The 16,136-nt window shown below is 42.5% G+C and overlaps 1 protein-coding gene across 6 annotated transcripts in view; it reads right to left on the bottom strand.

Annotated features, from left to right (window-relative positions):
* The window catches only part of cfap43 (cilia and flagella associated protein 43), a 97,262-nt gene that overhangs the window by 38,428 nt on the left and 42,698 nt on the right, over nucleotides 1-16,136 (bottom strand). For all 6 annotated transcript variants that reach the window (XM_069900400.1, XM_069900402.1, XM_069900404.1 and 3 more), the window contains 8 exons: nucleotides 15,730-15,860; nucleotides 14,980-15,109; nucleotides 12,887-13,045; nucleotides 11,454-11,531; nucleotides 10,107-10,232; nucleotides 7,430-7,534; nucleotides 6,598-6,714; nucleotides 3,564-3,767 (listed from right to left, as the gene is read on the bottom strand). In XM_069900400.1, the coding sequence (XP_069756501.1) occupies nucleotides 3,564-3,767; nucleotides 6,598-6,714; nucleotides 7,430-7,534; nucleotides 10,107-10,232; nucleotides 11,454-11,531; nucleotides 12,887-13,045; nucleotides 14,980-15,109; nucleotides 15,730-15,860 (1,050 nt within the window). The remainder of the gene's footprint in view (nucleotides 1-3,563; nucleotides 3,768-6,597; nucleotides 6,715-7,429; nucleotides 7,535-10,106; nucleotides 10,233-11,453; nucleotides 11,532-12,886; nucleotides 13,046-14,979; nucleotides 15,110-15,729; nucleotides 15,861-16,136) is intronic.

Genomic DNA, 16,136 nt, shown 5'->3' with positions numbered 1-16,136 from the left:
TGCTGCTGGAGGGACTTAGCAGGTCAGGCAGCATCCATGGGGAGAAAGGATAGACTAGCTTTGGAGATGGTGCAGAGGAGGTTCACCAGGTTGTTTTTGGAGATGAAAGAGTTGGCCTATGAGGAGACAATACTCGCTGGAATTTAGAAGAATGAGAGGGGGGTCTTATAAAAACAATAAATTATAAAAGGGACAAATATAATAGAGGCAAGAAAGTTGTTTCCACTGGTAGGTGAGAACTAGGGGACATAGCCTTAAGATTCGAGTGAGTAGCTTTAGAGGAGGAACTGCTTTTCCCAAAGAACAATGAATCTGCAGTATTCTCTGCCCAAAGAAACAGTAGGGGCCACCTCATTAAATACATATAAGGAAGAATTAAATTGATTTTGCATAATAAGAGTGTGGATAAAAGGTAGGTAGGTGGAGCTGATTCTATGGCGGGATCAACCAAAACAGAGCAGGCTTGACGGCCGGATGGCTGACTCCTGATACAGTTTTATATCAAAATAGTCTCATCAGATGCTAGCATGAGGCCAAATATAAACTTAAGGAACTAGGCATTTTATATTCCTCCTGGACAGCCTTAAAGCTATTGGCCTGAACAATGATGTTTCTAATTTGAGGTAACCCTCCCTGGTTCCACCGTTTCCATCTTTATTCATTCCTGTTCTTACTTTCCTTTCCTATATATTAACACCTGCTCCCCCCACAATGGTCTCTCCCTTTCCATCTCTTCACTTCTCCCATTTTCTGTGCAATTCCTGATCACCACTTGGCCCCCTCACCCCATCCCCAGTGTCTTCCTTCCTTCTTATGAGTAATGTCACGATAAAGGGTCCTGACACAGAACATTGACTGATCATTTCTCTTCAGGATTGCTGCTTGACCTGGTGAGTTTCTCCAGCAGCTTGCTGTTTGCTCTAGATTCTAATGTGTGCAATTTTATGTTTGTTACCAGTGTTCGAGAGTCTAGTCATTTCTCAGCCACCTTCTGGCAAGGTGAAACCTGTTTGGACCGACAATGGGAATGTGGTCTGGGAGCCAGGACTCATCCAACAACATAGCATTCTCTGTAGCTGCTCGATTCAGGGTCACCTGCTGAAACTGTACAGTTTTTGCATCAGGCACTTGTGCAGAGGAGGTGCACAAGATATTACATCAGCTGCGGTGCCAGAGATGACCATCTGTTATCGATGTCTGAAAGAGTGCAAGGACAGAGCACTGGAGTACTCGAGGGAAGCGAGCACACACAGGACCACTGTGAATGGCTGTGGATATTGTCGTCATGGACTTTAATAAGGCCTTTGACAAGATCCCACATGGGAGGTTAGTTCAGAAGGTTCAGACAGAAGGTATTTATGGATAGATTGTAAACTGGATTTGAAATTGGGTAAATGGGAGAAGACAGAGTGTGGCAGTGTATGATTGCTTCTAAGTCTGCAGGTCTGTGATTAGTGGGATGCCTCAGGGATAGGTGCTGGAACCATTGTTGTTTGTTGTCTATATCAATGATCTGGATGATGATGTGATAAATGGATCAGCAAATTTGCTGATGACACCAAGATTGGAGGCATGTGGACAGCGAGGAAGGCTTTCAAAGTTTTCAGAGGGATCTGGACCAAATGGAAAAATGGGCAGTTGAAATTTAATGCAGACAAGTATGAAGTATTGCATTTTGGAAGGACAAACCAAAGTAGGACATACACAGTAAATGGTAACTGAGAAATGTGGAGGAACAAAGGGATCTGGGAATTCAGATACATAATTCCCTGAAAGTGGCATCACAGGTAGACAGGGTTGTAAAAAAAAACTTTTGCCATCTTGGCCTTTATAAATCAAAATAATGAGTACAAGTGTTGGGATATTATGGTGAAGTTGTATAAGACATAGGTGAGGCCAAATTTGGAGTACAAGTGTGCAGTTCTCGTCACAAACTACTGGAAGGATATCAGTAAGATTGAAAGAATGAAGAGAAGATTCACTAGGATTCTGCTGGGTCTTCAGAAACTAAATTATGGAGAAAGATTAAGCAGGTTAGGACTTTATTCCTTTGGACCTTAGAAGAATAAGGTCCAAGAATAATACAACATTATGAGGAGTATAGACAGAGTAAATGCGAGTAGGCTCTTTCCTCTTAGATTAGGAAAGATAAATAGGAGAGAACATGGCTTTAGGGTGAAAGGGGAAAGATTTAGGGGGAGTAGTGGGAATGTGGAAGAGCTGCCATCTGACATTTTAAGAATAAAATGGATAGATACATGGATGGGAGATGTCTGGAGAATTATAGAATGGGTGCAGGTCAGAGCCACGAGCAGAATGATGTGTTCGGCACAGACTAGAAGAGCCGAATGGCCTATTTTCCGTGCTATAGTATTCTTTCTCTGCAGGGTTTGGAAGAGGCTGAAGTTCAGGTACACTTATGATGTTGATTCCTGCTTTATCCCAGTGTGACACGTATCCAGCAGATGTGGGTCATGCAGTAACACTGTTCACTGACATGAGCCTCGCATGTGCTAAATTTGATGGCACTGAGGGCAAAGTTCAGACAAGCTATCATGCACCCATAAAGTCCATTACAAAAACTTCTGGTTTCCTTGGGGCATTGCTGTTTCAGTTATTGCCACACTCGCCTTGCATTACCTAAACATAGGGGCAGAGAGGGAACTCCTGAGGAAGCTGCTGCACAGTAACATTATCCAATGCTAAAAGCTAGAGATACCTCTGAGAGTAGTGACCACATGAACTGCTTGGTAGGATTTCTAATAGGGGAGACCAGGGGAAAGCAGAGTCACAAGGGAGTGCAGAAAACAGGTTTGCAGTAGTGAAACAGACCACCTGAAGGAATTAAGTGACTAACCTTTTTTTCTGGGACAAGAGTAGCACCAGAAGTCATTGATTTAAGGTGAGTGGAGAATGTTCAGGGGAGATGTCAGCGTTAACCTTTTTACATAGAATGCTGGGTGCCTGGAGTACATTCCTGGGGTTGCTGGTTGAATGTAGACACATTCAAAAGACCCTTAGGCATATGGATGTAAGAAAAAGAGGGTTATGGGAATGAGGTAGGGAAGTGTTAGATTGTTGTGGTTTGCATAGGGGAGCACATTATTATGGGCCAAAGGGTCTTCATTGTGCTGTGGTGTTCTATAATCTAATTCTCTGCCAATGTTATTCGTCTAGGTTATTCTGAGAGAAGTTCCCAAACATAATCAGGGCACTAAGAAGGACAGGGCAGGAGGTGCAGAGAAACATGAGCAGCACACTATTCTAACTGGGAAATGCACCACGTGCTCTTGATCATCACTGGGTCTAAATCCCTCCCTAACCACACCGTGGGAGCACCATCACTGAGGGAGCTTACCCCCACCATCTCACAGATGAATAATAGAAGCTGCCCAGCCAATGATGGCCATTATATGTGACAAGGACCAGACTGGGATTCAAGCAGCAAAACAAACAAGAGTACACGATGACAATTTGACTCATCAGATAGTCTTGTTCCTGCCCCATTGCACATGCATAAACCAGCTTGAAGGAGTAGGTTTGCATTAGAATGCCTGGCACACCTGCAGGAGGATGATCTGGTTAATCTTCTCATCCTTTGTGTGCAAATCCAACTGTTTATACAGGTAAGGGTTCACCACTCCAGACTGGGATGTCAGACTGCCCTTCAGGGCTACGCTCTCTTCCTCCTTCGACTCTTCTTCCTCTGTCTCCTCTTCTTCTTTCTCATCCTTTTTAGGTGGTGTCTCCACAATGTCCTTTCGAGTCTGGAAGTAGAACGAGGAAAAATCCCCATTAATACCGCAAGGAACCTCAGACCAGTAGCTCCTTAGTTCTCAGTTGCCACTCCCCACACATCTTCACTGATAAGGCTGGCAACAGCAATGCCTGGTCTAGGTTTCAGATTTATTGTCAAGTACATACATTACATCACATACAACCCTGAGATTCTTTTTTCTGTGGGCAAAGTAGAATTACCACTTATTGGTAGTACAAAAAAAACTGTTCACAACGTATACATGTAAACAAATAAAGAACTGTAAATAAACTGTACAATATAGAGAGGGGGGGGAGGGGAAACAAAGTACAAAAATAAGAGACCTTAAATGAGTTCCTGATTGAGTTTGTTGTTGATGAGTCTGATAATGGAGGGGTATTAGCTATCTCTGAATCTGGTGGTGCGAGTCTTGTGGCACCTGTACCTCTTTCCTGTTGGTAGCAGTGAGAACAGAGGGTGTGCTGGGTGATGTGGATCCTTGATGATTGCTGCTGTTCTCTGACGGTGGCATTCCCTGTAGATGTTCTCGATGGTGAGATGGGTTTTACCTGTGATATCCTGGGATGTGTTCACTACCTTTTGCAGGGCTTTGTATGCAGGGACATTGGTGTCCTCATACCAGACTGTGATGCAGCCAATCAGCACACTTTCCACCATATATCTATAAAACTTTGCCAGTATTTCCGATGTCATACAAAACTCCAGAAACACCTGAGGAAGTAGAGGCACTGACGTGCTTTCTTCACAATGCTGTCAGTGTGTTGGTTCCAGGAAAGATCCTCCAAGGTAGTGACTCTTAAGAACTTAAATTTGTTCACCCTCTCCACCTCTGATTTCCCCAATGACTGCTGGGTCATGCACCTTTGTTTTTCCCTTCCTGAAATTAACAATCAATTCTTTGGTGACATAGAATGCAAGATTGTTGTTGGTGTACCATTTGGCCAGGTTTTCACTCTTCCTACTACTGCCAATGGCTTCTGTCCTGCTCTCTGTGTTGGGGTATGACCCTGCACCTGTTGACTTAGTGCTGCAACGACACTTGATGGCACCCAGAGGATGGCAGTGTTACAATCGGGACCCAGGGGTCTTTCTGCCATGCTCCTCATTCCTCTCCCCTTTAACCCACTCACTTCCAATGCATTGATTGTTTTGCAACAAATGTCCTGTGGGAATACTGAGCAACCCTTTAATCCTTATCTTAAAATCCTCACTTTGAACGGTGGTAACTCCTCATCTCATATTTCCTTGTGACAGAGAAAGAGGCCATTTGGCTCATTTATCCCACTCCTACAACCGTTGTCCTATAAACTATTCCCTCCCAGACACCCAATCACACCCTCCATGACCCTCCTACTCTGACCTACTTTTGGGGTAATTTACAGCAGCCATTTGACCTCCCAATGTGCATCTTTGAACTGGGAGGAAACCAGAGCACCAGGGAAACCCATGCCATCACAGAGAGGACACGTGAACACCACACAGTCAGCCCCCGAGGTTGGAATGGAACCTGGTTCTCTGGAGCTTTTGGGCAGAACCACTGTTCCACTATCTCCATAGACACTTCCAGCCCCGGAGCTCCCTGCATTACCCCATCATTGACAGCTGTCCCTTCAGCTGTCTAGGCCTCAGGTTAAGGTATTGTCTCCATATTCCTGATTCCTGGAGGAACATAGATGCAGGAAGTGGTGCCAACTCGAAGAGCTTGAGCTATATATCTTCAGAGAAGCACCATCTTAAGTTCTTGGGATCTGATCTTAAGCAACAACTGACTTACGTAGGTTGAGGTGTGAGGCTGTGTACTAGAGGTTTGTGGGTGGCATACAGAGAGGTCAGGATGGTCAGGTCAGGTCGATAGCCAAAATGTCAACCATTCTTTTTCTCCCTGAATCCAGCATGTGTCGTTTCCTGTGTGACTCCAGGTAGTTCAGGAGGCTTCCAATCACATCCTGCTCAGTAAAGAATATTCTGTGCAATGATGGACAGGTTTCTACTGGGAGTGATCACACTCTTCATTATCTATTCCAGCATTTTTCCCACAAGTGACACGAAGCAAACCTTGAAATATCTTAAACCCAACATGGATCAATGAGGTCGACTGGAGTTGGCAGTAATACTGCACTCTATTAATCAAAACATTACTTGGGACCTAAATTAAGAAATTATGGGAAATAATTACAGGGATTACTTTGATCTTAGCAAAAATGATTCAAGGGAATTTGCATGTGTGAAGGAAGGTTTTGCCTTCTCTGCACTCGTGTCACACATTTTCAGTCAAAGCTCACGTTACCCTGTGGAATATGAGATATGTTAGAGTGCCACTCAGTGACCCTGATGAAGTTGATGGGTCAGAATGCAGGGTTGGAATGGGATTCACCAGGATGATGCTACGTCTGGGGGGGCTTCAGATAGGTAGTGTTTTCATTTGCTAAAGTAACATTTTAAAGATACAGAACATAAATTGTGAGGGGAATGGATAAAGTGAATGCTAACAGTCCTTTTGCCAGAGTAGACAATTATGGAACCAGAGGCCAGAAGGGAGAGATTTAAAAATAAACCAGTGAGAAACCCTTTTCACTCAGAGGGTGGTCTGTATGTGCAACGAGTCAGCAGGGGAAACTAGAAGCAGGTACAATTTCAACATTTGAAGAAGATATTGATGAGAAGGGCTGAGAAGGATGCAGGCAAATGGGATTAGGCCAGAATGCCAACTTGTCAAAGGGCCTGATCTGTTCTGTGTGACTCAACCTATCCTCCAGCACCACCTGGATATCATCCCTGTAGTGAGATAAATGCTACTTGTGAGAGAACTGGGAAGGTACCTTCAGATCAATTATTTCAATTGTCCTCTGACATATGACCTGCCTGAGGAGCTCCAGCTCCTCCTTGCTGCGCTCTCTCATCGAGTAATTTGTCACAGATAATCCAGAATAAAATGCCTGAAAAGGAAAGGCAGAATCATCAAAAATCAACCACACCTCTGTACACATCCCCACCACCATCCACACCTCTGTACACATCCCCACCACCACCCACACCCCCTGTACACATCCCCACCACCACCCACACCCCTTGTACATATCCCCACCACCATCCACACCCCCTGTACAAAATACTCTACAAAATAAATAAAAATAGTGCAAAAAAAGTCAAAGTTAGGCAGTGTCCGTGGTTCATTGTTCGTTCAGGAATCTGATACCAGAGGGGAATAAGCTGTCCTTGTGCTGCTAAGTATTCATCTTTAGGCTTCTGTACCTTTTTCATGATGGTAGCAGAGGGTGGTGGGGGTCCTTGAGGATAGAAGCTGCTTTCTTAAGACACCACCTCTTGTATATATGGAGTGAAGACAGATCCCCTTGTTGCCACAGGCTGAGTCAACAACTCTTTGGAACATTATATTGCTCATCTCTCAGGCCCTTCCAATAGGCTTTGTTTGGGTGTATTTACTCCCACTGAAGCCTCTTTGTACACTAATCTCCCCTCCAATAATAACTGCATCCCAGTGACTCAGCCAGGTAGCTGCACCCTTGCAGAATTCGAACCTGATCTGGATGCTGAAAGACATCAAGGTCAGGCCCAGAGGCTCATCAAGCAGTGGTGGACCTCCTGCTGCTTGCAGTTTGAATGCAAAACCCAATCAAACCTCTCCATTACCTCCAATGTCCGGCCCTTCACAGCCATCTGGTCCCAGCATTCCTTCTTAATCACTTCGCACAGGTATTGGTTCGCCAGGTTCATCATCTCAATGGACTCGTGCACCTGGTGACATGAGTGAAATGAGGCAGCACAAGGTCAGCAGAGGCTTCCATTACACCACAAACACCCAGCCCACACCATACCTTAACTTGGCCTGGGTAAGACTCTGGCACAAATATGGCAGCTGCCTTGACTCTAACAGTGAGATAGTATTCACACTGGACCACAAAGATTTTGCTTCCTGAACACTTTTGGGTATATTTTATGGATTTAGGGCTGTTGATCATGAAAATCATATTAAAATTTCCCTATCATGTATATAACCTATTTTTGTAATTTGCTGTCATATATTAAGTCTTAAAATCATATATAATCCTTGAAGTGCAACATGTCATTGAAAATTCATTTTCTGCATTTGCACTTGGACTCCTTCCCTGCTGATCTTGGTGCAGGGAGTGATGAACACGCTGAAAGGACATTATGACCATGGAAAAGCGGTATCAGGGCAACTAGAATCCATTAATGCTGGCCGACTATTGTTGGACACTGACACAAGAGGCATCAGATCCTGAGTCCAAATGAAAGTCAATAGCAAAACATTTTTAGGTCAGTTGAACTAAAGCAATGTGTTAGCACAATATATGATTAAACATGATACATTCAATTAAAGTTCATTGAATGTTTTCAATGTGATACAAATCTGAAATTATCTTTGTGTTCATTTTGAGGTTGTCTATCATAATCCCCAGTTTTTTTTCAGGAAGCAAACCTTTTGAAAATATTTGATGTCCAGTGATATTAACATCCCTCACAGTGGGCACCAAATGCAGCTTTTCCAGCCTTGTTCTTATTTCAAATAAAAATCTAAAATAAGCAGTCAAAGCTGTATTTAATGCCCACTGAGAGGCACATCACCTCATCCGTTCAAACATGCCAGGGACTTGGCACACAAGGCTCTCCTGGTCAGCCTAGCAGTGGACACAATTCCCCAACACTGGGCTCTTAATACAACTAACCAATGTAATGCTTTATAGCATACATTTCTGTGTTTCACAAAATGAAGGATTAAACTGTGATCACAATTCACATTGGATCTAGTATTGCTGTTCAGTAATAATTCAGGTTTAGACATTACTAAACTACTATTACTTTGTAGACACAAATCATACACCAAAGATTCACCATCCTAACAATTTCAACCTCAGTACTAAACACACTGCTTACACAGATCTAGTGCTCTTCAGGAAGCAGAGCAAAGTGATCAACAGCAGAGTTAGAAACAGGAAATGCTGCCAATACTCAGGTTTGTCAAGAGAGAAGAGTTATCATTTCAAATCAGCAGAGCAAGAAAGCTGTACAAGAGTGGAAGAATGAAGGGTTGAAAGGCACACTATAGTCCATGGCTGTCTGCATTTCAATTTGATCAAGCTTACACAGATTTTGAGCAGTGAGCGGCTGGAGAGATTTAGCAGGTCACAGGCATCTTCCATGGAGATAAAGGGTCCGTTAACATTGTGTGTTGGGATCCTTTTTTTTTAAATGTTTTATTTAATACTAACAATATATACAAATATTCAACATTAAAATATACAGTGACATTTTCATTTCTCCCCCTTCCCCCACCTCTGAAAACTTAAAGCAAGAAATGAAAGAGAAAGAAGAAATAAACAAACAACAGAAGAACACAAAAGAGAAGAAAAATAAATCATGTCATCCAAAATTTCATATTTAATTATTTTTGTACTTGTAGCTTATCACTTCAAGAGATGAAGGTCTGAAATTGGCAGTTTCTAATATACTCTATGTATGGTTCCCAAATTTGTTAAAATAAGCATATTTGTCTTTTAGATTGTAGGTAATTTTTTCTAATGGAATATACTTGTTCATTTCTATGTACCATTGTTGTATTTTTAAGGTTGCCTCTGTTTTCCAAGTTATCATTATACATTTTTTTGCTGCTGTGAGCGCAATCATCATAAATCTTTTTTTGAGCCCTGTCTAATTTTAGACCTAATTCTTTGTCTTTTATGTTGCTTAACAGGAAGATTTTTAGGTCTTTTGGTATCCTATTTTTTCTAATTCTATTTAATATTAGATTTAAATCCTCCCAAAAAAATTTCACTTTTGGACATGTCCAAATTGCGTGTATTGTTGTTCCAATTTCTTGTTTACAACAGAAGCATCTGTCCAATAGTGTTGGATTCCATTCTTTTAACTTTTGAGTTGTAACATATAATCTATGTAGCCAATTGATACTCGGTATCATACGAAACCAAGTATTTATTCCCTGCACCTAGGTCCTTCCGTGTTTCATTTTTTATTCGTATATTTAAATCTTTTTCCCAGTGTGTTGGGATCCTTTATAAAGACTAAAGGGCCCCAACCCAAAATACTGACTGTCCATTTCTCTCCATGGATGCTGCCTGACCTCCTGAGTCTCTCCAGCAGCTCATTGTTTGCTCAAGATTTTAACATCTGCAGTTCTCATGTTTCTCTCAAATAGATTTTATTAGTAAAGGTGATAAGGGTTTCTCATGAAAATAATTAAGTGCAGACAGGAGGCTCATTTCACCAAAGGAAGCTGGAATGGTTAAACAGTGCATCAGAACAGAGTGAAGCGGTCTTTGACATGCACCTTTGCCACCTTTTCCTCTCCCTCCGTCTGCAGCTTCTCCTGTTCCTTCAGATCGAGGTTAAACTCATGCTGATCCAATCTCTCATTCTCTGGAACTCTCTCATTTTCCATCATCATTTGGTGGATCTAGACAAAATTAGAAGGGGGTCATAGTATTTAGAACAACGCATCCCACTAGCCAGCTGACTAAAGGGCTTATTCATGAGTTTGCGGAGGTTTGGTATGACATCAGAAACCCTGGCAAATTTCTACAGATGTGTGGTAGAAAGTGTGCTGACCAGCTACATCATGGTCCGGTATGGGGACACCAATAACTCTTAGCATAAAGTCCTCCAAAAAGTGTTGGACACACCCCAGAATATCACAGGCAAAACCCTCTCCATTATCAAGAACATCTGCAGGGAATGCTGCTGTCAGAGAGCAGCAGCAATCATCAAGAATCCACATCACCAAGCAAACGCTCTGTTCTCGCTCTATCATCAGGAATGAGGTATAGGTGCCACATATACTCTGACAATAAATCTGAATCTAATAGAAATCAAATGATTAATCACTGTGGTTTATTGTTCAAAAACAGCTTGGTTAAGACTTGGGCCCTGATGTGTTGGAGATCCTCAGGATGCCTGGAAATAAGGCACTATCTTGGATCCAGCTGCAATCTGGTATTTCAAAGTAGACTGTCCAGAACCAATTTGAACTTGTGGGTTAGATAATGAATACCAAAAGCAGGAGCCATTCTTCCCTCATCTCTTCCCTTGATGAATGAATGGCAAAGATGAATTCCACCTTCCTGCCCTGTCTTGCGTAAGTTTTTTTTTCTTGCTCTCTGGGTCCTTGGGTCTTTTCTTACATTATACATACTTAACCTGATTCTCCCTATGAACAATATTTGAGAATTCTTGACCCCCTGCATACAGATATTTATCCTCATCTCAAAAGGCACGTGCCCCTGTCTGTATTGACCAAGCTGAGGTTTGAGATAGTGGAGAGTTAAGTTGTTAAGGTAAATATCACCCACAACCCATCCTGGTCCAATCACATTGACACCTTGGCCAAGAAGGTGCATTATGCCTCCACTTTCTCGCAAGCCTGAGGAAACACAGCACTGATACAGGTGGCAAATGGTGCCTGGCTTTGGAGAAGACTTCATGAATCAAGCTGCACTGAAGGTCAAGTGGACCTCAGGAGCATGAAGAATGCAGGACTCCTGATGTTGGGCAGGAGAGTCTAAATGAGGGATTACATACCACTCTCTTCCCGAATGGGGTCTTGCTCTCAGCCTCTGCCTCACTTTCTAGAAGCCTCAGAGTTTTGGCTCAGGTATAAATGGGATCACAGGCTACTCACAGTTTCACGGAGGTTTTTGATTCCTTCTCTCAGCTGTGCTATGGTTTCTGCATTGTTGTAGTTGTCCTTCTTGATGGCCTGAGGAAACACAGATTTAGCAGTCAGCCCTAGAGCTTAGAAATTAATGCCCCTGCACTTTCTACTCTCTGGATAGAACTGTGATGTTATTAATCAGCACACATGGTCCAGATTAAACTCAAAACTTGATTTCAAATTCCACCGTGCAAAATAGGATTCAAACTTCTAAGTAATTTGGAAGTAGAAATCTTGTCTTCACATAGCTGAACAGAGAAATTGTTGAACTTTATAAAAGAATGTTGGACCACATGCGACTCTTGTCCCACAATGACTGTCTGACTCTGCCAGATATCTTAGATCAATGAGATCAGGATGATCACTGTATATTTTAATGCCTCATTAAACATATTTAAAATTCGGTTAGATAAATTTTTACATGATAGAGGAATTAGGGGATATGGGGAGAAGGCAGGTAGGTGGAGTTAGGTCATAAATTAGATCAGCCATGATCGTATTGAATGGCGGAGCAGGCTCGATGGGCCATTTTTGGCCTACTCCTGTTCCTACTTCCTATGTTCTATGTTCCTATGAATCAATGCCACTGAGGCTCACGGCCTAAGAATTAATTTGTTTTGATTTTTTCCCCCACCAACCAAACCCTGACTGAATATATGCCAACATGGAGACTCCTGTTCCCACACGAGACAGCATAGGGTTTTGCTCTCTCTCTGACCTATCCTGGACACACATCTTCCAACTTGTTAGGAAGCTGCAACAACACTTCCTGAGAAGACTTAGGCAGGCAAGACTATCAGCCATCATTTTGTTAACTTTCTATTGGAGCGTCCTGGCCAGCTGGCAACACAGTGTGGTATGGGTGCTGTAGAGCAGTGGATTGAAGGTCAATTCACAGAACCATAAAAGTGGCAGAGAGGATCACTGGGGTCTCCCCCCCGCCCCCACCCCCCACCCCCCCCAATAACATGATTTACTAATATTGTTGAATAAAGAGGCCTTGCAAAATTAGGGAGGGGGAACCTCTACCACCCCACATGCAGCATCTTCCAGCTACTCGCAGGAAAGAGATACAGAAGTATCAGAGCTACAACTATCAGGCTGATAAACAGCTTCTTCCCATGGGCAGTGAGAATGCTGAATGACTGTTAAAACAACTTTCCATGACTCTACTATGTGTACATATATTATTCGTCTGTATGTATGTTATGCACCTTGGACAGGATAATGCTGTTTCATCTGGACATATTGATCAATTAGGATGAACTCTGTGAGAGGGATTGACTCACACAACGAAAGTCCATTTGAACTCATCCTTCTGCAGGATTAGCTCTTCCAACTCTTGGACTGATCCGAGAAAGCAGGTGAACACCAGTTGTACTTCTCTGCCAAAGACTTACATCTGCTATCTTTATTTCCAGCCAGGTTTCTGTCTGCAGTTGCACTGGGTTTTTTTCATCATCCACTTTTAGGGGATTGTTGATGGAGCCATGGGAAGTGTTGGAGGCGATGGACCACATGAGGCTTTTGGGGATGGGATGAGAAGCATCTTCCTTGTCCTGTAATTCCAAAAAGGGGATGAGGCATCAGATACTATGGCAATCAAATATAAACTTCAAATAAACAAGTTTATCATTGACAGGAACTTTATTTTCACCAGTATTCATGGTGAGACCTACTGCCACTAAGAAATATTGTCCTCCAACAATAATGGGATACGTCACAACCTTAGGAAATACATATCACCTTCTTTATCTTGGGAGCCACATTTTATGGGAAGGCAGATATTGATGACAAAGTTCACCATTGTCTTTCACTATCTGAAGAAATAAAAATCTGAATATCACCACCCTCTTGTTAGCTTGAAGTATAGACTATCTAAAGCACCATAAATAGAATGGTCTATGGTGAGGTGCTAACTTCACAAAATCTTTCATCGCCACATGCAGAAGAGTGAAGCAATGTTAGTGCCCTTTCTCAGGCCAACATATCCAACTCCAGATGGCTGACTCAGAGGATCAAGCCCTAAAGCAGGTAGCAAAAAGAAAACTGCCGGAGGAACGCAGTGAGTCAGTGGCATCCATGTGGACAATTAATATTTAGGCTCAAGACCATTCATCTGGACTGAAAGGACAGAGGGGACATAGCCAGTGTAGAGAGATGGAAGGGGAGGATGACTGGCAGATAGAGTCAGGTGGGGGATAAAAGGATGGAGATAGCATTGGGGCTGGAAGATGGAGAGTGGAGACAACAAAGGCTGCAGATGATGGAATGTGATAAAACGGTGATGAGTGGAACCAGAGAAGTCTGATGGGAACATTGAGGGAGTGGAGTGGGGAAATGTGGGAGGAGTGTGACTAATGGATGAAGTAATGAGGGGAAGGGAAAGTAATGGAGGCAGGAATTTGAAAAGAAGGGATTGGGTGACATTTTAGCATCTGCAGTCTCATGCCCCCAAAACTGGTTGTCGTGGAATAAGGTTATCATCAGATAAATTAACTAAGAATATTCTCCTTGAAAATTGCAGCATCTCGGTAAGTGAAGGGAATTCCTGGCCTTAGCTGAGAGGATTTCATAGAAAGTAGGAGCAAGAGGATGCCACACAACCCTTCGAACAGCACTACCATTCAATATGATCATGGTCGATCAGTACCCTGTTCCTGCTCTCTCATCATACCTCTTGATCCCTTTAATTAATAGGGCCACACCCTTTTGAATATATCCAATGAACCAGCTTCAGCAACCTTTTGTGGTAGGGAGTTTCACAAGTCTACAAATATCTGAGTGAAGAAGTTTCTCTTCATCTAAGTGGGTGCCACATAGTCCTGGCCTTCCCCAACAATGGGAACATCCTTCCTGCAGTCCTGCCAGAGATTTATATGATTCAATGAGATCCCCTCTCATTCTTCTTAATTTCAGTGTTTATAACCATCGTCTATCCAGTTTCATCAGCTCTGCCATCCCAGGAATAAGTCTGGTGAACCTTCACTGCATCCCTCAATACTGACCAAAACTGTACATAGTACTCAAGGTGTGGCCTCACCAAGGCCTTTTACAGAATAACAAAACAAAGAATGAAAACAAAACATACATTACTTAAAAGAATCAGAAAACAGCAATTAAAATTCTTTGGATACATCATGTGAAGAGATACATTAGAACATTTATTACAACTGGAAAGCTGGAATGAAAAAGAAAAAGAGGCAGACAGAGAATGAAAATTATAAGGTGGATTAACATAATGGTTAGAAACAGGGGAGGTAACAACTACAATTCAGAGGGTCAGAGACCATGAGGGATGGAGAGACATGATAGCCCATACCGAACGGCAAGGAACCTGAACGAACGAACTTAAATGTGATTATTTGATATTAATTGGTGTCCTGTCAATTGGAGTTTGGGTGTGTCATTGCAAATTAATCAGGCAGTCACAGCATAACTAAAGGTAACACATTTGTAATTATGCCTCATTGAATTCAAAACCATTCTTCACCAGTTCAGGTTTCTGTCCCATCAGGTCCAGGGCTTTGTTCTCTGTCTTGGAGGCTTGACTCAGCATTGAAATTGTTGAGGCACTGTGCTCCAGGGCTGCCTTGGTCCTTGCTGTACTTGTCTTGTCAAGCCTAAACAAATTAAACATCATCAATGGAGGTTGTTAAATCCTAATGAAACAATCCTAAAAGAGGGACAGCCTGGTAAACTTTGTTCCTGAGAACGTAAGGTTGAGGCACAATATGATAGAGGTCATACAGAGGTAGGGAGAGCATAACCAGGGCCTGAGACAGTCATTATTAAATACCACAGAATTCTAGGGCATTCTTTACCCAGAGCTCATGGAGAGTGTGCCACCTATCCCCTGGGCATTGCTGAGGCGAATAACGGTGAGTGGCAGAATTTGATGGGTTGGCTGAAACAGCAACAAGTTGGGATAAGTGGCTTTTTTCAGTGGGGTTTCATTACAGCTTATTTTTAAGCTTCCACAGGAAAGAATGGCTCTAAATCTTCCTGTACTTTGATGGAAGCATATTACAATACCGCATAATGTTAACTGGGAAAGGATATTAAAATCATGGAACATACAAAAGTGCTAGAGGAACTCAGCAGATCATGCAGTATCCAGCCTTTTTGTGTATTGTAGTTGTTCCCCAGCTGACTCCACATTTACCTGAAAATGATGAAACCAGGATGGGTAGATAGTGATAAAATCCATGAGAATGGAAGAATGGTCTCTTCCAATTCCTACCTTGCTGTAAAGCAAACAAGGGTTGCATCATGGATGCCGGTCGTTAGAACTGTTTGACGATCCAATGAAAACACAATGAACTTCAGGCCTCCGGAATGGTAGGAGTGACACTGAGTTTGAAAGTACATCTCCTGTGGATGAGAAACAGCTGGGAGGTTATCTGCACACAGCTAAATTCCAGCTCTCCCTGAACCAATCCCAAAGGATATTAAGAATTTCAATTCTAAAGCTAAAGCAGTACAACTAAACCAGTAAGTTCACAAGAATGATTCCAGGAATGAAAGGCCTATCATTAATGAGGAGCGTTTGACAGTTCTCGGCCTGTACTCATTGGAATTTTGTATTTTGGAATTGGAATTTTGAATGGATGTAATGTTGAGACTTTACAGTTTAGGGTACCTGCTGGG

The sequence above is a fragment of the Narcine bancroftii genome, chromosome 10 (assembly GCF_036971445.1).
Source record: "Narcine bancroftii isolate sNarBan1 chromosome 10, sNarBan1.hap1, whole genome shotgun sequence".
NCBI classification, from domain to species: Eukaryota; Metazoa; Chordata; class Chondrichthyes; order Torpediniformes; family Narcinidae; genus Narcine; species Narcine bancroftii.
Note: the sequence above shows the minus strand (reverse complement) of the source record. Positions and strands in the feature narration are given on the sequence as shown.